Here is a 22,194-nt window from a genome sequence, read left to right as displayed (position 1 = left end):
GGAGTTTGCAGTGAACTGAGATCGCCCCACTGCAGTCCAGTCTGGGCAAGCAACAGATTGAGACTCCAACTCAAAAAAAAAAAAAAAATGTACTGTAGCTCTGAGGCTTCTTTGCAGTTTGGCTGCCTGACTTTGGGGAAGGCTCCACCCCTTCGGCCTCAGTGTCCCCAGTGAAACTGCAGGGGTTGTGCTTAGTGACCTCTAAGCTCCTCTGAGAGTGGTAAGAGCTTTGCTTTCTCTCCATCTTGACCCCTTATCTCATCCTGCATTGCTGTAACTTCTGTGGACTTCAGTCCCTCCCACCAGGCTGTTTGTCCTATAGGGGCAGGGGCCGTGTGTGGCTCACTCACATGGCTCCAGGCTCTGCCTGACACAGGAGGCTCTGGACAAACGCTCAAAGAGGGCAGTGTGGAGTAAAGTGACCTGCCACCCCTACCGATTCTGTGTGACCCTGGACATGTTATTTAACCTCGAGTCTCGATTTTTCTCAGCTGCAAAATGGGCAGCAACATCATGTAAGGGTGTGAGTCTGTCTACAGATTCATTTTGCAGGAAATGCTACTTTGTTTTTCTGTAATTTAACATTTATAATTTGAAGTCATATTCTGCCAGGTGGTAGAAATCACTGCAAGTCAATTGAGGGTCTGCTTGACCTTTGGTAGTGGGGTCGCATCTCAGGTCCAGTGGGCTTACACAGTGCCGACGCACAGAACAGGGCACCTTGGTCTCCACTGACATGACTCTGCACCCTGCCTGGCGGAAGACCCAACATCATCAGTGTGCATTAGAAAGGCCCAGTGACCTAAACAAAATGGGCAATGCTTTCCTCCCTTCCCCAGGAAAGAATCTCTGCAGTGGGCAGTCCTGGATTACTAAGGCTGTGCCAAGCTGTCTTTCTGTAAGATCTCTGCCTCCTGGATCTGCCATGGCTCCACTCTCAAGCCTGCACTCCTGCAGGCGGAAGGGGAAATGAGAAAAAGTGCCTGTATTTCCTAAGGGGCTGTGCAGGGTACGCCCGCTCACATACCATTGGCCAGAGCATAGGCACATGACCATATATAGCCGCAAAGGAGCCTGGGAAATGTAGTCTTAGAAGACATAAATTCCGCTTAATATCAGGGTTCCAGCTGGGCTGTGTGGCTCAGGCCTGTAATCTCAGGATTTTGGGAGTCTGAGACAGGAGGACTGCTTGAGCCCAGGAGTTTGAGATCAGCCTAGGCAACATGGTGAAACAACTTCTCTGCAAAAAATACACAAATTAGCTGGCCATGGTGGTGCACGTCTGTGGTCCCAGCTACTTGGGAGGCTGAGGAGGGGGGATTGCTTGAGCCCAGTTGGTCCAGGCTGCAGTGAGCCGAGGTTGCACCACTGCAATCCAGCCTGGGGGGACAGAGCAAGACTTTGCCTCAAAAAATAACATAAAAATCAGAGTTTCACTACAGAAGATGAGGGGAGAGTGGACATAGGGGACGACTAACAGTGCTCAGAGGCACCAGTCTCCACTGCTCTTGGAACCCAGGTCCCACGTCTTCAGAATTTGTCACTGTCCCCTGCTCAGGACCTCAGCCTGAGGATGGGACAGGGCTTGGGAGGACAGCTAGTGGAGAAGGGGAAGAAATAATGTAGGCCTCCTCCTTCCCCAGGACACAGTAGAGACTAAACTATTTTGTTCTTCATGTGTTTTGGGGACGAACTATTTCAAACCTACAGTCAAGAATTTAAAATATAATGAACATTTTCGTGCCACTCTCCTGAATTCAGTGTTTGTTAGTCTCGTGGCGTCTGAATACATATTTATGAGTCATAAACACTACAAAATATTGCTTTGCAGGTACTTGAACTTTATATAAATGGCTCTTACTATATAATTCATTGTGCATCTTGCTTTTTTCCTCTCAGCACCGTCTTTGAGATGTGTCCACAATGATAACTATAGCTACCTCAGTCATTTATCATGGCTGGGTTGTGTATGTGGTATATGGCTGTGGTGTATGGCTATACCACAATGCATTTATCTATTACTTTGGCAGAGGGTTAGCTTTTTGCATTTGCTTGCTATTAAGTAATGCTGCAATAAATATTTTTGTCTCTGTGTGCACATATGCAAAGGTTTCTCTAGGTCAGTGGTTCTGAGAGCATGGTCCCTGGACCAGCAACATTAGCATCACCTGGGAACCTGTTAGAAATACAGATTCTCAGACCTACTGAATCAGATGTGTCAGGGATGGAACCCAGGGACCTATACTCCAACAAGCTCACTAGGAACTGCTGTCATGCAGCAGAGTTTGAGAACTGCTGCTCTAGGGTATGTACCAGAAACTAAATTATTACATCTAGAAAAGGGACATCAGGCCAGGCATGCTGGCTCACGCCTATAATCCCAACACTTTGGAACCCTGAGGCAGGAAGATCACTTGAGGCCAGAGTTCAAGACCAGGCTGGGAAAGAGAGAGAGACTGTCTCCACATGAAAATTTTTAAATTATCTGGGTGTGGTGACATGTGCCTGTAGTCCCAGCTACTTAGGAGGCTGAGGCAGGAGGATTGCTGGAGCCCAAGAGTTTGAGGTTGCAGTTAACCGGAATGATGCCCCTGCACTGGAGCCTGGGTGACAGAGCAAGACCCTGTCTTAAAAAAGAAAAAAAAAAAAACAACTTTTTAACACACAAAGAATAGAGACGTCTTCAAATTCTTTAGATGTTGCTAGATTTTTCCCCAAAGTTTACACTCCTATCTAAGCTGAAAGCTTCCTGTCATTCTTGCCAGCCCTTGGTAGAATCCGAATCTGAATATTTTGCTGAGTGGAAAGTCTGGACTCCACTAAATTCTCAGCGGATGTTCTTATCTCTCTGGCTCTGGGAGTCCCTCTTACAACATCACACTTGCTCTCTGCCCTCAGGTACCTGCCAGGTATACAGCTCCAGAAGCACAAAAATCTTTATTCTGCTCTCCTGTTGTAGTTTCTCATACCAGAGCAAGAAAATTCAGGGCAGTGCCAACTTTGCCTGGGAACAGGATCCCAGTATACACATTAGTTACAGTGAACCTCCGTATGACCCTGGATCAGTCAGGCTCCTGAGTTGTAAGCAACAGAAATCAGGTTATCAGCAGGATGTGGGGCCTCACCATATCCAAGGAGTGGAAGATGAGGTTTAGGGAAGTAGCAATATTCCTCTGAGAGCTGGAGCAGAGAGGAAGGCACAGAGGGACTGAGGGATGGAAGGGAGAGAGAAAGGCCTCAGCCAGGGCTGGGCAGAGAGCCCACCCTGACTTCACCATGAACCCCATTCCTGTGTGACCCTCGCTCTTTTATCCCACTCTCAGGACTGGAGTCACCATAATGTGTATCTGGCCAGGCTTTCATTAGCTGTCCCCCGCTGGCAACTTAAAGAAGGGCCAGACCTGTTTTGGTTTCTGTTCCGGGGGAAGGTGCCAGGATGTGCTCCTCATCAGGACCTTGCACAATGGGGAATTCTTCTTAAAAAAAAAAAAAAAAAAAGATGGGCCACCAATAGCAAGAGGGGAGCATCTGGGAGCTGGAGAGCAAAGAATGTGTTCTGCTGCGTGGTCTTGGGGCTCAGGTGAATCAAGGTGTGTAATGGGATTATTAACCAGTCTGACCCTAACGACATAAAAACATGACACCATTTACTGTTTCCCCAGTTGTCACCTCTCAAAAGCTACCCTGTCCTTTCCTGTCACTTAATGACACCTGGTCACTTTCTGACTCTCCCCCACCTGCTACTCACAGTGGTCTCCCTTGCTGCCTCTTACTGCTGGGGCACCGCCCAGCACCCAGCCTTCTTGTGCCGGGCAGCAGTCATACCACCTAAGCCCGGCTGCTCTCAAGGTACCCCTTGCCACTGAGAACCCCCTCATGCATGCTGGGAAGGATGAGCAGGTTCTTCTACCACACTCTCCCCCTCAGCTCTGCCCTTCTGTCTCCTGGTCTCCTTTCTCTACTCAAAGAGGAATGAGAAGGGAGCAGATTCGCAGGGCTGTGGGCATGAGTTTATCTCCAAGCAGGTCATGAGATGCTGGCACCTTCTTATAGGCACCCCCTGTCTTCGTGAGTTTCCCTGACATCTGCTCACTTGGCTTGGAGGGTTGGGAACACAGGAGAAGTCACAGCACGATGACTCACTTCCCTAGGCTGTGAATTTCTTTTTCTTTTTCTTTTTTTTTTTTTTTTTTTTAGACATGGCTTCACTCTGTCGCTCAGACTGGAGTAGTGGCATAAACACAGCTCACTGCAGCCTTCCCAGCTCAAGCGATCCTCCCACCTTAGCCTCCCAAGTAGCTGGAACTACAGGTGTGTGCCACTATGCCCGGCTAATGTTTGTATTTTTTGTGGAGACAGGGTCTCACCGTATTGCTCAGACTGGTCTCAAACTCCTGGACTCAAGCAATCCTGCCACCTTGGCCTCCCAAAGTGCTGGGATTACAGGCATGAGCCACTGTGTCTGGCTGACAATTCCTGACTCCCATGAGTCCGTCCTTGCAAGTGTTTAGCTTAATCAGGGTCCTGAGGTGATGGTCAGGGTAACAGAGACTTCCTGTGAGCCTGGAAAAGGCTCGCTTAAGATCCTAGAGCAACTTCCATATCTTTTTCCCCAGCATTGGGTCCTGAGTGCCAATTCTGGGGCAATGAAAAATTTTCTACTTAAACAGATTTCTCCCCTTGCTATTCCTGATGATGGTGGGAGCCCTTGCTGATGGTGACAATGACAAATGGCGTATTGTTGAGTATTGTTCATGAACCCAGCGGGAGGGTGAGGGTCTCACCCCACTCCACGCACACTCAAATATACACAGTACTTTGGTAAATATTAAGTTTGCTTGTGAGTAATGGAAAACTGCAAACAACAGTTATTTAAGTAAAATAAATGTTGATTTCTCTCTCATGTAACAGTCTACACAGGCAGGCTTGGGCTGATAAAGCAGTTCTGCCTTCCTCAGGGACCCTGGTGCTTTTTTTTAACCTTACAGCTGATTGGCCAGATTCTGATCAAATGGCCATATCTGGTTGTAACAGAAGCTGGGAAATGTAGTCTTTTGTTTGGGTGGCCATATGTGCCCAGTTACTATCCTAATGACACCATCTCAGCTGCTCACACATACGGTTTGATCATCTCTCTCTCCCTTTCCTTCTCCTTCTGCCCTGGTCTGGTGGGCAGTGGGCACTGGCCTGGGGGGCAACTGCACAGGCTGTATCATCTGCTCAGAGGAGAACGGCTGTTCCACCTGCCAGCAGAGACTCTTCCTGTTCATCCGCCGGGAAGGCATCCGCCAATACGGCAGGTGCCTGCACGACTGTCCTCCTGGCTACTTCGGCATCCGCGGCCAGGAGGTCAACAGGTGCAAAAGTACGTGTCTCCTCCCTTGTTCTATGCTAGTGCTGGGCTCCTAGACACCGCGGGCTCAGATCCCCCCCTCTCACCCCACCACAGCCAGAGGAGAAGTACATGTATGCCTAAGCCCAGACTCTGAGATACCTCCTGAGTCCAGGCTGGCTCTGCAGCCTGAGGCAAGTCAGCCCCCTCTCAGCCTTAATCGGCACTAATAGAGCAGGGAACTTTCACTTCTACCCTAGTTTGTGGTGTGGCCTTAGGCACGTAACTCACATTCTCTGGTCCTAAGTCAAATAGGAAAAGGAGTTCTAATTCCAAACTCTAATTTTTGCCATAACTTTGGACAAATTATCACTATTTCTGAGGTGGAAAAGAAGCAGGGAGTCCTCACTTCAGCCCAGATTTGCAGGTGACTTCAAGCAAGTCACTTGCTCTCTCCAAGCCTCCCTTCAAATGAGAAAGGGAGTTTTCTTCACATGCAGCCCAGTTTGACCTTGGCCAAGTCTGGGCTTCAAAGGAGACACTGAGTCCTGACCTGAATGCTACCGAGCCTGAAGCTACCCAGAGGCCCTCCCACCTCGGGCAGACCCAGTGGGCCCCGTCCTGGGCAGTCTCTCTCACCCGGGGTGTCGCTGGCTCTGTTACAGAATGTGGGGCCACTTGTGAGAGCTGCTTCAGCCAGGACTTCTGCATCCGGTGCAAGAGGCAGTTTTACTTGTACAAGGGGAAGTGTCTGCCCACCTGCCCGCCGGGCACTTTGGCCCACCAGAATACACGGGAGTGCCAGGGTGAGTGGGGACCTCCCTGCCTTGCCCCTGCCCCTCCCTCCCTGGAGTGGGGGCTTGGTGAGAGGTGTCAGGAGGTCTGGAAGAAATCCCAGTAGAATGCCATGTGGTGGTGTGAGGCCCAGCACCACTAGGTCAAGTACACCAGGTACCTACACATAGTAACTGCCAACATAACCACCGTTACTGTGATTACTACTACAGCCAACACTGGCATCATTATTATTGCCAAGGGAGTCAGCAGAGTGCAGAGGAAGAGCGCTGATTTTGTTTTGTTTTGATTTTGTTTGCCTGTTTTGTTTGAGATAGGGTCTTGCTCTGTCACCTGGCTGGAGGGCAGTGGTGTGATCATAGCTCACTGCGGTCTCAAACCCCTAAGCTTAGGGATCTCCCTGCCTCAGCCTCCCGAGTAACTGGGACCACAGGCATGTACCACAACAGCTGGCTATTTTTTTATGTTTTTGTAAACACAGGCTCTTGCACTGTTGCCCAGGCTGCCCCTGGGCTCAAGCAACCCTCTCACCTCAGCCTCTCAAAGCACTGGGAGTGGAGGTGTGAGCCGCCACACCTGGCTGAGCACTGATTTTGGAATAGGACAGGCCTGGGGTCCATCCTAGCTCTAAACCTTACCCTTTAGTGATCTTAAGCAAACCACCTCAGCTCTTTGTCCTTCAGTTTCTCCAAATGTTTAAAAAAAAAAAAAGGACAATAGAACATAAAGCCTACCTCATGGGGAGGAATTGTTATGAGGATTAAGTGAATTAGTACAATTTAAAGTGCTCAGTACAGCAACCAGCACACAGCAGATGCTCAGTACATGTCGGTATCAGTGTTATTACTGCTCTGATTATTTTCTGACAGCTCCTTGTCATACTCTTGCCTGTGAGCCCTCTTTTGTTCCTGCGCGAGACTGTTCTTTGGCATTCTCATCTGAACGGTGCATCTCTGCCCATGCATTCCTTCTGGGTTCATTTATGGTCATTCCAGCTGCTGATGGCCCGTGACTTACTGTCTGCAGCCTACCTGAGCAGCAGAGCCTCACCTCCACTGTCCTCTGGGTGCCTCCTTTCCACTCCCACTGCCACCATCCCCCGCCTGATGCTTCCTCTGGGTTTCAATAACCAGCTCTATGACCTCTGGGCACCCATGCCTGAGACACAGGCATCACTGTTGTCTCTTCTCTCTCCCTCACCTTATACCCAATCCAATCTGTTCATTTATTCACTCTGAAAATAACTATTGGAGCATCTGCTATGGCCAGGCACTTTCCTAGGTGCTGGGGACAGCAGGTTAGAGAACAAAACAGTCTCTGCACTCATGGACATGACATTTCAGTGGAGAGACAGAAGCGACACCCGGGAACAAATGCATAATATTTTGGGTGACATGAAGAACTTGGGGGTGAAATGAAGCAGCATGAAGCTCCCAAACCCACACCACCAGGCTCATCCCCTTCTCCCCACCCTTGCCCCACCCATTTTTTTCTCTCCTCTGCTCTCCCCTCTTCCCGCCTTCTCACCACCCCCTGCCTGTTGCCAGGATTCTGGCCACAGCTCCTGCCTGTCTCCTGCCTCGGCTTTCAGTCCCTTCAGCCTACTATCCACTCAGCAGCAGAGGGAGTATTTCAAAATGACAGTCTTTTCCTCCCAGGAACCTTCAGTGGCTCCCACTGCCCTCAGGCAGAGCCCACCCAGGCCCTGGGCAATCTGTCTCATCTGCCAGCCTTTCCACCCCCATCATTTTTTTCTTCCTCCATTTGAGTTCATTCTCCAGCTTGCCCAGTTCCAGGTCAAATCATCCACTCTGCTGAGGTTATTCCCTCACCCCGAGCACCTCCTGTCCCTTCCTGAGCCTGGCTGGCCTCCCCTTCCCTGCCATCCCACCCCCACTCCAAGAGCCAGTCCAGGAGTTTCCTTCCCTATGACCCAACTCATGCTACCTCTGAGCTCCCACAGTGCCTGCGCTTCCCTCCTCACAGTGGTGTCCAGATGGTGAATTCCAGGAGCCCTGCAGACCCTGGTCTGTCTTATCTGCTGCTGCTCCCTCAGCACCCAGAACAGTGCCTGGCACGCACTGAGGGCTCAGTCTTTACTTGTCAGTTTCATCTTGAACTTGCTGCCTCTGTTGTGTGAGCCTCTTACTACGTTCCCTTAGCAAACCCCTGCTCTAGGCCTCAGTGTCCAAATCTGCAAAATAGGAGTATTCATAGCTACCTATATTTTGTGCCTGCTTCTCACGGACTTTTTAAATGATCAAAGGCTACACACACACACACACACACACACACACACACACACACACACACATTTTTACCCCCTATGAAGAACTTTTTTATGTCCATGGCCTCTTTCTTTCTCATGGCAGTGCTGGGTTGCTTCTGCCTTACAAAGTTGATCAAAGGCACATGATCGAGTTCAAAACCTGTGTCCTGGTCCTGAGGACTTCCCAGGGGACCTCCCAGCCTCCTCTCCTGCCCCGCCCCTCCTGAGACTTCACTCCCAGCTCTGGCTGCCCCATCTCCCAAACATGGTGGGCCAGTCTCCCTAGGCTTTGCACACTTGCCTGGAATGGGCTTCCTTCTTCTCACCTGAAGAGTTCCCCCTCTCTCCCTTTAACTCATATGTCACCTCCTCTGGGAAGCCTTCCCCTTTAAAGCTAGACAGTAGGCCACTCTGGCTTCGGGCCCATAGCAGTCTGTCATTCCACGCTCTTATAAATAACTTTTTAAATGCCACCCCCCCCCAGCTCCTAGCAGTAGACCAAATCCTTTGCAGGTAGAAGTGATGTCTTCAGTCTTCGAGGACTGAATCCCCCAAACCCTGCCCTTGGATCTGAAGGACCTCACTGCTGGCTGACCCTGTCTGTCCGTCTCTCCTCTCACCCCACAGGGGAATGTGAACTGGGTCCCTGGGGTGGCTGGAGCCCCTGCACACACAACGGAAAGATCTGTGGCTCTGCTTGGGGCCTGGAGACCCGGGTACGAGAGGCTGGCCAGGCTGGGCAGGAGGAGACAGCCACCTGCCAGGTGCTGTCGGAGTCAAGGAAATGTCCCATCCAGAGGCCCTGCCCAGGAGGTGAGCCCCAGGACAGGCATGTGAGGCTGTGGTGGGTAAGGGACAGAGTGACCTCAGGACACTGCCCCACAAAAAGTCCAACCAAACTGCTCTCTTGATTGGCAGTGCACTCACAGTGCCCTAGAATCTTCAGTGAATGGAAGTGTTCAAAACCACTTGGCATTCATGGGTCAAACAGAATTCAGCTCCCAGCAAGCAGACCTTTCAGTTACATGAGGGTGGGAAACAATGTGAGGGAATTGGATGGAATGGGGGACCACTGGTCTTTGTGGGGGACTGTCCCACACTGCACCCTGATTGCTGTCCACTGAATGCACAGGATCCCCCTTCATTATGGCTTCCGAGACCAGTATACATATTTCCAAAATGCCTCTGGGGGCTGTTAAGAACCACTGATTTACACAGAAGAGAGGCCACAGGGTGTGGTTGGTAAGATGTGAATGGTGAGTAGTAATGACATGGAACCGTCAGTGTGGACTGTGCACACGCTATGTGCAGGAGAGGTGAGGTCAGGGAGGGAGAGGGCAAGGCGGGCCAGGGAGACGACTCCGTCAAGTGAGCTGGGAGCCCCTGGGGGAGCTTGGGCACAGGCCAGATCTTGTTTGCTCTTCAAAAGAGCATCTGAGCACTCTGCCACTCCTCCCATGTGTCTCCTCTGCCCCAATGTGTCACCTAGAAGGGAGAGCACAAGGCTGGACATCAGAAACTCCAGTTTAGGCTGTGCCACTGAGCAAGTCACTCCCCTTGCTGGGCCTCAGTCACCTCATCTGAGAAATGACACTAATTGATGTTTGTGTTAGAAGAAATTCAGCCCAGCGCCACAGGGTCAGGGGCCAGGGTGTGGGAGCGGGGAAGCACACAGGGTTCAAGATTCAGAGTTAGGTTTTGGGTTTGCACCCAGCCCACCCCTGCCACAGAAGAATGGAGGTAGAAGAAATAAAGAAGAAAAAGAAAGAAAAGGTAGACTGGCACAGAGAAATGATAGAAGGGCAGGGAGAAAGAGGGGCAAATGGAGAAGATGGGACGGGGTGGGGGGCAGACCCTGCCTGCCTCTCCCGGCTGTTGTGTGTTTCCTATACATAAAGCACTCAGGGCTGTGGCCTGCATGCAGTGAGCACTCTCTAAATGCTCAAGTATTATTGCCCCCGTGTTCTGGAGAAGTGGTGCAGGGACACAGGTGAAAGATGCCTCGTGTCCGAAACAGAGCCTGCTCAGCTGTGGAGCAGGTGTGCCCGGGAAAGCCACGGGGACCCCCAGGAGGCCACCCTGCGTGTTGATTGGGGCACCCTCATGTGAACCTGCAGGCCTGGCCAAGCCCGATGCCCGGCACTGAAAGGCCCCGAGCAAGGTAGTGGCCCTTGCCACTACCTGAAGAACTAGAGAGAAAGGCTCAGTTTGGGGTCAGTTAGCTCATGGTCCAAATTCTCAACAGGAGGGGTTGCAAGGTCAGCGCCCAAACATTCTTCTGAGTCCCGTTGCTGGGGAGTGGGTGGGGCACCCTCATCTTTCAGAACTGAGGAGGCTCCCAGGACCTAACTGGCCCTGCCGCCTCGGTCACCAGGCCCTGTGCTCTCATTGCAGAGAGGAACCCCGGCCAGAAGAAGGGCAGGAAGGACCGGCGCCCCCGCAAGGACAGGAAGCTGGACCGCAGGCTGGACGTGAGGCCGCGCCAGCCCGGCCCGCAGCCCTGACCGCAGCTCTCCCAGCCTCTGGTCCTAGTCCTCGGCCCCTGCACACCTCCTCCTGCTCCTCCTCTTCCTCCTCCTCCTGCCCTTCCTCCTCCTCCTGCCCCTCCTCCTCCTCCTGCTCCTCCCTCTGCCCCTCCTCCTCCCCTGCCCCTTGTTCTTCTCCTCCTCCTGCCCCTCCTCCTCCTCCTCTGCCCCTCCTTCTCCTTCTCCTCCTCCTCCTCCTGCTCCTCCTCGGCCCCTCCTCCTCCTCCTCCTCCTGCTCCTCAGCCCCTCCTCCTCCACCTCCTGCTCCTCCTGATCCTCCTCCTGCCCCTCCTCCTCCATCCTCTCCATTTGCCCTCTCTTCTCCCCACCCTTCTGTCATTTTCCTGTGTCGGTCTACCTTCCACTTTTCTTCCTTCTTTATTTCCTTTATTTCTTCCACCCCAGTTCTCCTCTCCTTCTCCCTCCCTCCCTCTTCTTTCTCGCTTATCTTTTATCTGTCTTTTCTTTCTTCCTGTGTTTCTTCCTGTACTTCACTGCCTCCTTCTCTCTCCCTCCTCTTCTCTCCTCTCTCTCACAACCACTTGAAGAGACACCATGAGCCTGGGCCCTCCCCTGCAGCTCTCTCTCTCTCTACTCCTTAAAGAAAGCAAACATCTTTTCCCAGGCCTTTCCCTGACCCCATCTTTGCAGAGAAAGGGTTTCCAGAGGGCAAAGCCTGGGCCACAGCACAGGTGAGTCCTGAGGGCCCTGCCTCTGCTCGGGGGAAGGGGCTCCAGAACGCTGAGCTGTGAGCACCTAATTCTCTGGACAGTCCCCAGAGGCCATTTCCACAGCCCTCAGCCACCAGCTGCCCCGAGGAGCTGGCTGGACAAGGCTTCAGGGCTTCCAGAGGCCTGCCGACCTCCTCCAGCTGGCCGTGGAGGGCCACAACCTGGCCTCTGCTGGGCAGCCAGCCCTGAGCCAGCCAGGTCATCCTCTGCAAGCTGCCTGCCACCCCCACCAGCCCTCCCTGCACAGGCCTCCCTCTCACAGGTCCCATGCCCCTTTTTCCCAAGCTGGATCAGGTAGGCTGTCACTGCTGGAGGATCCACCCGCCCAGCCCAGAAGAAGCCATTGAAACTGAAAGGAACACTGAGATCCAGCAGCTCCGTTCCCCAACTCATCACTCCTGCCCACGTGGGGAGACAGGCGTGAGAAGGAAGGGGCATGCCTAGCGTCACACATGAAACCTCAGGCTCTGCTTCTGCCTGACGGCTCTGCTCAGCACGCCCAAGGCTGAGAGGAGACATTGGGGGTCATGTGGGGCGGGCAGGGGGGATGTAGGGATTTGTGGGTCGGGAGCAAGGGAAGATCCCCGCACCCACTACCAAGTTCCCTGAGCATCTGTGCTTCCTGTGACGACCCTCGCCCTTGGCAGGAACAACGTTGGGAAGTCTCCAGGTCAGACCCAGCTTGGAAGCAAGTTCATCCTCACTGCCTGTCCTTCTGCCATGTAACACCCGCTTCCTGCTCTGCTCCCCAGAATCCTCAGGAAGGGGATTTGTGTTTGCCATGACTGGCTAGCCTGAAGGCATTGGGCTCCGTAGCTGGGATAGGAATGGGCAGGAGAAGCAAGAGTCGGAGCTCCGAGGGGCCTGGGGTGGCCTGGGGAAGGAAGGTGGTCAGCAGGCTGGGGAGAGCCTCTAGGTGGTGAAACATTACCCCCCACCCACCCCAAGAGAGTGCCCACCCTCAGACCTGCCGTCCACCTGACTGCAAAATGCCCACCCTCTCCCTGACTTCCCTCCCCTCACCTCCCTGAGAACAGCTAGAGCCGCCTCCTCCACCCAGCCAGGCCACCAGCTTCCCTTCTGCAAATATTTGTGTCTCTGAAATGCTCCATTGTTATTGTTTCAAGACCCTAACATTTTTAAAAAAAAATTTTTTAATAAAGGGAAAAGAAACTTGCAAATGTTTCTTGAGCATCAAGAGGGTGTTACAAAACCATGATCCTGATGAGTTCGGAGTAGCAGGATTTAAAACATGCGGAGTGGTTTTCACAGGAATGCTTGGAGCTGAGAGGGTTCAGGATGTATTGGGGATGGGGTGGAGTTTCAGCTTGGGGGGAGCTGATAAAAGAGGAGCAACCCTCAGCCTTCCAGGCCCCTCTCAAGAAGCGGGCTCAGCCAGAGGCAGAAGAGGGTAACACCTCAAGCCCCAGAACCTCACACTTCCACGAACCACATGTCTCAGGGACCAGGGGCACCTGGGAGGTTGACAGGGCCATCTAAACACCCTGGGCTGCTGATGAGAGTGACCTCGGCATTGGGAGACACAGGTGGGAGCTCCAGCCTGTCACCAGCTATCTGGTGGGGTCTAGGTCAAGTCACTTCCCCTTCCCGGGCCTCAGTTTCCCCATGAAGAAGTAAGGCTAAATTAAATCTATTGCCGAAATCTGGAAGATCCAACAGCATCTGCTGGGGATGTTAGTAGAAATTCAGATTTTAGGGCCCTACCCCAGATCTATTCATTGCTAGCAAGTTTAGGAGCAGGCGGTGAGAGCAAACTTTCATTCCTGGACAAGCTTGGGGGAGAAGTGGCTCTCACATGATTTCCAGCCCAGAGGGCTGAGTCTAGATTTGCGGCTGCAATTCTGATCCTGACCTCAAGGCTCAATGATCAGATTCTGTAGAGTTTAGTGTGTATGTTTGTGCGTGTGTGTGTGTGTGTGTTTCTTTTTTCTTTTCTTTTTTTTTTTTTTTTGAGGCAAGGTCTTGCTCTGTCACCCAGGTTGGGTGACAGTGGTCACAACTCACTGCAGCCTCAAATTCCTGGCCTCAAGCAATCCTCCTGCCTCAATCTCCCAAGTAGCTGGGACTACAGGTGTACACCACCAAATCCAGCTAATTTTTTATGTCTTGTAGAGATGGGGTCTCAATATGTTGCTCAGGCTGGTTTTGAACTTCTGGTCTCAAGTGATCTTCCCACCTCAGCCTCCCAAAGTTCTGGGATTACAGTTGTGAGCCACCATGCCCCCCCCCGCATATAAATATAAATAAATACACACACACACACACACACACACACACACACACACACAATATAGTGCTTTCTATTAAGATTCCAGTTGAAGGATGCTGAACGTTCTACATTTCACAATTCTAAGACCAAGATAGGAGTGGAAGTTTCCAGTCCCGCAATTCCCTGTCCATGTTCTTTTCCCTCAGGGGGCCTAGTCCTCTGTCTTTATATGGGGCTGTGGACGTTTTTAATATTTTCAAATTACAGGATGAAATCTCTTCTTCAGGGCTCAAGCCCCTCCTGACACCTTTCCATCTCAGACGTTCCCTGCCCCAGCTCCAATCCTTTCAAATCCCAGCATCTCTTACATTTTCTGGAGGATTGAGGCGCCTCTCTGGGAAGGAAACTGCGGCCAGGTGGGCATCACTCACTCCCTTCTTACAAGCGAAGCTCGGAGAAGTTCACAGAGCAGCTCAGAAACGGGGTGGGGTCACACAGCCAAAGAAGGGCAGTCGGGGTAGAGCCCAAGGGAAGGTTCCGCTGCTATTGGCCCTACGGATGCTAGGCCAGAGGGAGAGAACAACCCCTTGGCCAGAGCTGAGGGATCCCTGCTGAGTTCTTCCTGTCCCCTCTTCTAGCTGGGCCACACCAGGGCCCTCTCCGCAGACACCCCCACCCCCCCCACTCACTCTATCCTCATCCTGGCCTGACCGCTCACCACGGCCCTGCATGTCTTTCCCACAATCTGCCACTGGAGGGCGCCAATCAATCAGGAACAGATTGCAGCCAGGCTGGTAAAGGAGCGCATTTCTGAAACTGGGGGACTTGCTGTTCTCTCCTAGCAAGGCTGGAGAGGGGTGGAGGGCAGCGGAGGGCAGGGGAGAGGCTGCCTCAGACGGAAGGACTGCCTCAGGCTGAAGGACAACAGTTGCACTGGGGACTTCAGCTGAATGGCCTTGTTAGCCGTGCAGTGCCAGTCTCAGAGGTCCGTGTCCGGGGCCCTTCCTTGCACAGAAGGGAAATGTGACTCAGAGGAGGACTCAAGCCCAGCATCCCGGGTGAGTCATCAAGACATGACTTCCTGCCCAGGTGACCTGTGGGGATTACACCTCTCCATTTTCACTTAGAATAAAATTTCTTTTCTCTGTTTTGTTTGTTTGTTTTGTTTTTAAGATGGGATCCCTTAATAGCTCTGTTGCCCAGACAGGAGGTCAGTGGTGTGATCCCAGCTCACTGCAGCCTCAACCTCCAGGGATCAAGTGATCCTCCCACCTCAGCCTCCTGAGTAACTGGGACTACAGATGCACACCACAATACCCAGCTAATTTTTAAATTATTAGTAGAGACAGAATCTTACTATGTTGCCCAGACTGGCCTGGAGCTCCTGGGCTCAAGTGATCCTCCTGCCTCAGCCTCCCAAAGTGGATTACAGACTTAAGCCACCCCACCCAGCCCAGAGGAAAATCTCAAGCCATCCTATGTGGACCTTCTAACTCAGGAAATGTGCATCTTATAATAAAAATAGTAGTGATGAGGATACGGATGATGACATCATCTTATATTTATGGAGCGCCTATTACGTGCCAAACATTGCTAAGCATTTCAGATGCAATGCCTCATTTCCTTTGTTTTTCTCTCCTCAGCATAAATCATGACTACCATTTTTCTGAATTCCTCTTACTAACCTCACTTTTCCCTCCTACCCCTGCCACCTTTACAGCTACCGGGGCCAGCTAACTTCTAGAAGGAGCAGCTGAGGCTCAAGTTCAAATCATTCAAAATCCATCAGTCTCACCCATTCATTCATTCAATTATACATAAAGTACCTACTGTGTGCCTGGTACTGTGCTGGGTGCTGGTGATAAAGACCCTGTCTTGTCCTCCAAGGGTTCAGTCTGCAGTCAATTCCAACAATGTGATTAAGACCTTCCATGCAGACAGGATCTAGCAAATCCCATCTACAGTGTACAGGGGTTAGGGATCTCCTCCTCCAGGACCAGATAGCCAAGCTGAGAACTGAAGAGTGTGAGATGTTAATGAGGTGGGTGGGGAGGGGGAGCAAACAGCACTTGCAAAGGCCTGGAGAACCTACTCCTGGGGGTATCAGTCCTGGAATTTCTAAGCCTCCCAAGCTGTCAGATCCTGGAACATGTGCACTCAGCCCTGGGGTCTGCTGGCTCCCACTCAGTCCCCGACGACTCCCACCCTCACCCATAGCCATAGCCAAACTACCATCTACAAGGCAGAATGGATCCTCCAGCCACACTTGCAACTGAAAAGCCTTCTCGCAAGTGGGTCTTCTAGTCCTTCCTGTTTTACCCCGCCCACCCTCGCCCAAATCCTCCCAGCCACAGAGTCCTTCCATCTAAGGCCCAGCAGAGATAAGTTACCCACCTTATTCTGTCTGAACTCCTGATCCTCAGAACCCAGGCATATGATAAAATGGTTGTTTGTTTACGCCCCTGAGGTTGGGGAGGGTTGCTTCATGCAGTGGACAGCTGGAATGGGGTTTATGGTGGCACCTCTCTCCTAGAGTGGGAAGCAAGGAAGTGAGATGGGGAAGAGCAGACAGAAGACCACACAGCCCGTCGCCAACAATGACTGCCATCAATGAGCCTTTAGGCAAGATCCTGTATCTCTCTCTCTGTGCCTCAGTTTCCTCATCTTTAAAGGGGGATAATAAAAGTTCCCCTCCTGGTGTCATTGTGAAGCTTAAATATGTTAATACGTGAGAAAGCCTTCATAATAAGTACTCAATAAAAGTTTTTAAGATGATTATATATCTTTCATTTATTCATTCAACAAACATTTCCTAAGCACTAACTCTGAGCCAGGAACTGTGCCAGGCATTTCACATTAAAAACTTAAATTCATCCTTCTCAGAGCTATCTGAAGTGGGTTCTATTATTCTTTCCATTTTTCACAAAGGAGAAATCCGAGGGTCAGAAAGTAAGTAGTGGAATGGGCACTCAAAAACCTTGCCCTCCATCAGGTGGCCGGCCACTCCATCCCAGGCAGCCACTCCATCCCAGGTGGCCACTCCATCCCAGGTGGTCACTCCATCCCAGGCGGCCACTCCACCCCAGGCGGCCACTCCACCCCAGGCGGTCACTCCATCCCAGTCGGTCACTCCATCCCAGGCAGCCACTCCATCCCAGGCGGCCACTCCATCCCGGATGGCCACTCCACCCCAGGCGGCCACTCCACCCCAGGTGGCCACTCCACCTCGGGCTGTCACTCCACCCCGGGCGGTGACTCCATCCCGGGCGGTCACTCCACCACGGGCGGTCACTCCATCCCGGGCGGTCACTCCATCCCAGGCGGTCACTCCACCCCGGGCGGTCACTCCATCCTGAGCGGTCACTCCATCCCAGGCGATCACTCCACCCCAGGCGGCCACAGGCGCACATCCCACTCAGCCTGAGAAGATGAGCGTCCTGGGGAATCAGTGTGTCCAGAGCGGCACTGCCATGTCATCGGCTCAGCATTGTCCCCGGGTGGCAAAAATGCTTCATCTAGAAAAGGAACTCCAAACAGTCATCCTTACTCAAATTAAATGTCAATAATGTCACACAGAGCTACCATTTTCCAGGTATCTGATTGGCTAAGAGTCAAAAAAAAAAAAAAAAGAAAGAAAATGAAAGCACAGGGCCTTGGCTGGGTGGGGATAAGCTGTCATCTCCCTACCTTCCTCAGGAGAGGGTGACTTGACCCAACCTCTACAGAAGGTGAGTTGACATCTGTTCAAATCACAGTGCACACATCCCCTGACCCAGCAATCCACTGCTGGGGATTTATCCTCCAATTCGCCTGGCCCATGCGCAGCAGAACAGTGTACCTGCCTACACGCCTGTTCCCTGAAGCCCTGTGTGTGACCACAAAACGCTGGAGACATCCTAAACATCTAGAGGAGAGGCAGTGCGATGCAATCTCAGCTCTCAGTGCAACACCGCGTGGCCAAGAAGCACGCGAGGAAACGTTTGACGCAATGACCGAGCAGTCCCTGAGACGAATTGTTAAGTGGAAAAAAAGCGAGTTGCAGAACAGCATGCCTAGTAAGTCCCCACGTGGGGGGAAGGGAAGGAGTGAAAAGACACATATGCGTATGATTCATGAATGCGCAAAACCTACAGGCGACAAAACACTCTAGAAACCAGTAACAGAGATGGTCTGGGGTGGGAAGAGGTCAGAGAGGGTGGAAAGAGAGAAGAATGACTTTTCTCTTTGGTTCCTTTTGAATTTTTAGCCATGGATATATTACCAAGTCGAGAAAAGTAAAAATGAAACACTTTGGGGACATTTTGAAAACTGGTCTTTAAATACTCTTTAAAAGGATTTAAATGGCTTTGACATAAATTCCAAAATGAAGCATTTTTCAGACACATCCTTTAGCTTAAGAAGTGAGCCTCCACCCTTTAACCCCTGGGTCCGGTGCCTCAGCTGCCTGCCAAAGAGTGAGGGTCCAGCCCTCGGGGTGAGCCCCTGTATGCTGTCCCACTATCCACACAGGTCCCACCCATCTCCACCCGCTGTGCAGATCTAGTGTTAAACTTCTGCTAAGGCATGGTCCAGACAGACTCAGGGGTGGCCTGTGCCTGTGCTCACTGGGGTTCCTCGGTCCACCCCACAGTGGAGAAGATAGAGCTCCCAGCAACTCACATCAACCTGGGTGTGTATCCAAGCTCTGCATGTAGCTGGCGGCTTGACTTTGGGCAAGTCACTGACCCACTGAGCCTCCCTTTTTGCAGCTGCAAAGGAGACAAAGCAATTCCCCTTCCCAGGGGTGGAAGAGGATAAAATGATATGAGGCCATGTAGAGCCCCTGCACATAGTAGGACTAAGTAATGCTAGTGCTCAATATTCTAACTCCATTCATTCTCTCATTTGTTCATCAATCCCCTTGACTCCCAATCAAATCTGCGCTTCAGCCTAGACATTCCTCTCCACCAGGAGGCCTTAACTGATCCACCATCTCTTCCCCAATCGGAAGTCGCTCTTCCTCCTGTGACCCCCATCTCCCTCCTGTGACCCCCATCTGCCTCCTGTGACCCCCATCTCCCTCCTGTGATCCCATCTCCCTCCTGTGACCCCCATCTTCCTCCTGTGATCCCATCTCCCTCCTGTGACCCCCATCTCCCTCCTGTGATCCCATCTCTCCACTGTGACTCTCTCCCTTCTCTCCTCCCACGCTCCATCAGATACCTTGGACCATGGCAATCTCTATCCAGTCTAAGTCCTATCACTATGTTGGCCACAAGAGGGCAGCACTGCCCAAGAAGCAGAAGGAGCCAGGCTGGAATTCAAGGCTGGAGGGAATATGGCAGATGCTCACAGCTGGGTAGCCCTACTGTGCACCGGGCACCTTGTTGCATGCCAGGCACATGGCTGAGTACTCTACATGATTTCGCTCATCGGAGCCTCGAGGATTCCCCGTGAGAAAGGCACTACTATCGCTGCCCTTCCATTATCCCCCATTTAATCTGCTTTATCGTATTTATTTTTTTTACTTGGACTTTGGGTTAAACATTCTCATCAATTCTGCAAAGTGACTGTTGCACAACTGAGTTGAATTGAATTTCGATCTTCATGCCCTTCTGCCCTTTCCCCTTCCCCCTCTCACCCAGGCATCTGCTCCTGTGAGTCTGTTCTCTATGCTTGAATATGTGTGAATCCTTTTAACGCGTAGGGATATTATGTAGTTTGTGAGTTTTTTAATTCATAGAAATGGGCTGGGCGCAGTGGCTCACTCTTGTAATCTCAGCAGTTTGAGAGGCTGAGGCAGGTGGATCACTTGAGGTCAGGAGTTCAAGACCAGCCTGGCCAACATGGTGAAACGCCATTTCTACTGAAAATACAAACATTAGCTGGGCATGGTGACGCATGCCTGTAATCCCAGCTACTGGGGAGGCTTAGGCATGAGAATCGCTTGAACTCAGAAGGCAGAGGTTGCAGTGAGCTGAGATTGCACCACTGCACTCCAGCCTGGGTGACAGAGTGAGATTCTGTGCCTGAAAAAAAAAGTTTTTTTCAGAAATGATCTTGTGCTACAGATTTCCCCCGTCTTATATTTTTTTTCTCCCGTGCACCTCGTGTTTTTTATCTTTATCTTTTAGTTTTCTTTTTTTATCTGGTATTTTTTACTTATTTATTTTTCATCCTGTGTTTTTTATTTCTTTTCTTTTCTGTTTTTGAGACGGAGTCTTACTCTGTCACCCAGGCCGGAGTGCAGTGGTATGATCTTGGCTCACTGCAGCCTCAGTCTCCCAGGTTCAAACAATTCTCAGGCCTCAGTCTCTCGAGTAGCTGGGATAACAGGTGTGTGCCACCACACCTGGCTAATTTTTGTATTTTTAGTAGAAACGGGGTCTCACTGTGTTGGCCAGGTTGGTCTTGAACCCCTGACCTCAGATGATCTGCCCACCTCAGCCTCCTGAAGTGCTGGAATTACAGGCATGAGCCACCGTGTCTGGCCCTCATCTGATGTGTTGTAGATACCCCTGCAATTTGCTTTTCCTGGCACTGACATGGATTCTCATCTACTGCTCAAGTCCTCAAACACCATCACGATGACCCATGACCTCGAATGGGCTCCTTCTGGGGTTGCAGGAGGATTTCTCTGGGTTGTATATCCAGGAGGAAAATGCCAGCGCCATCAGATATACTCTTTCTTACCGCTCCGAGGTACTAAACCGGTCCCAACACCCAGCAGCAGAATGCGGAATTCCCATCGTCCACACCGTCATGAATACTTGGAAGTTTCTGACTCTATTATTTGCTAATCCAGGGAATGTAGGTAAAAGGTGTGCCTCATTCTATTTAGCGCTTGTTCCTCTGATTACTACTGAGGTTGACCATCTTTTTGCGTGCTTGTTTGCCCCGTTTTACAGGTGAGGCAACTGAGGCTCAGGGGCCTAAGTCGTAGCAGGTGGAGCCAGGGGTACAACCAGGTCTGAGAGGCTGAGCCCCTGCTCTAAGCCCTCACATTGGGGCACCTCCTTCACATCAATAATGAAGCATTCATCATCCACCCAGTTCATGCATGATTGCTGGCAGCTTCCTGATCTCAGGGGACTGTGGTTGGGGTCAATGGCTTTGAAAAAACCAACACAATTCCTGCCCATTAATTCAATGACAGGCAACAGGAGCTGTTTTGGAGGCTGAACCTCATTGCTGGGTGGGGCAGGGCGGGTATTGGGGCATCAGGAGGGATCTGGGGATGGCCAAGCCCTCCCATCATGTTGTGTGGACACAAAGGAGAAAGCAGGAGCCACCAGGATCAAGGGTAGAGAGGGCATCTCGCCCCACGTCAGGGCTGGCGCAAGCAGGGCATTCCCCACCCCTCTCTGACCTGTCTCCTGACCTTCCCTTTTTTTTCCTTGCCCCAACCAGCCGCAATGGCCTTTTTGTTTCCTGAAAAACACCAAACTCCCTCTGGTCTCAGGGCCTTGCCCTTGCTGTCCCCTCTGCCTGTAGTGCTCTTCCCCCAGGTCTCCACATGGCTGGCTCCTTCTCTTCCTCTAAATTTCTGTTCAAATGTTACCTCTTCTGAGAGGCTTTCCCTAATAACCTTCTCTAAATATCATAGCCCCTCCAAGTCATTCTCTATTTACTGCCTTTTAATTTTTTTCTTCCTAACTCTTATGGTGATCTAAAATTATTTTCTTCATCTGTTTACCTCTTTTGTGTGTGTGTGAAAGAGTCTCACTCTGTCACCCAGACTGGAGTGCAGTGGCACAATCTTGGCTCACCACAATCTCTGCCTCCCAGGTCCAAGTGACTCTCCTGCCTCAGTCTCCCAAGTAGCTGGGAGTATAGATGTCTGCCACCGTGCCTAACTAATTTTTTTATTTTTAGCAGAGGCAGTGTTTTGCCATGTTATCCAGGCTGGTCTCAAACTCCTGGCCTCAAGTGATCTGCCCACCTTGGCCTCCCAAAGTGCTGTGATTACAGGCATGCACCACCACACCCGGCTAATTTTTGTAGTTTTAGAAGACACAGGGTTTCACCATCTTAGCCAGGCTGGTCTCAAACTCCTGACCTCATATGATCTTCCCTCCTTAGCCTCCAAAGTGCTAGGATTACAGGCATGAGCCACTGCGCCCGGCCTGTTTACCTCTTTATAGTTTGCCTCCGTCTCCTGACTGTGCTTGTCTCCCCCCTAGACCATGCATGGGGACTGTATCTGCTTTGTTTACCACCATGTCCCAAGCACCCAGAAGAGCACCTGACACATGGTAGACAATCTATAGTTGTGGAATGAAAGAAGGAAGGAAGGAAGGAAGGAAGGAAGGAAGGAAGGAAGGAAGGCAGGC

General features: G+C 51.4%; 1 protein-coding gene and 1 long non-coding RNA gene across 2 annotated transcripts in view; both read left to right on the top strand.

Annotated features, from left to right (window-relative positions):
• Positions 1-10,954, top strand: part of RSPO4 (R-spondin 4) — a 33,469-nt gene extending 22,515 nt beyond the window's left edge. The window contains exons 2-5 of the mRNA XM_032295375.1: positions 5,177-5,365; positions 5,998-6,138; positions 9,024-9,209; positions 10,791-10,954. Of these exons, the coding sequence (XP_032151266.1) occupies positions 5,177-5,365; positions 5,998-6,138; positions 9,024-9,209; positions 10,791-10,900 (626 nt within the window). The 3' untranslated portion in view covers positions 10,901-10,954. The remainder of the gene's footprint in view (positions 1-5,176; positions 5,366-5,997; positions 6,139-9,023; positions 9,210-10,790) is intronic.
• Positions 10,955-11,393: 439 nt separating this feature from the next.
• On the top strand, positions 11,394-12,829 carry LOC116562654. Its single transcript, XR_004274047.1, has 2 exons — positions 11,394-11,613; positions 11,938-12,829. It is a non-coding gene; the product is annotated as an uncharacterized LOC116562654 (long non-coding RNA).
• The last annotated feature ends 9,365 nt before the right edge of the window (positions 12,830-22,194 follow it).

The sequence above is a fragment of the Sapajus apella genome, unplaced genomic scaffold, assembly GCF_009761245.1.
Source record: "Sapajus apella isolate SASKATOON/1434 unplaced genomic scaffold, GSC_monkey_1.0 scaffold33, whole genome shotgun sequence".
NCBI lineage: Eukaryota > Metazoa > Chordata > Mammalia > Primates > Cebidae > Sapajus > Sapajus apella.
The sequence above is the reverse complement of the archived record's forward strand: the minus strand, read 5'-3'. Positions and strand labels throughout refer to the sequence as shown.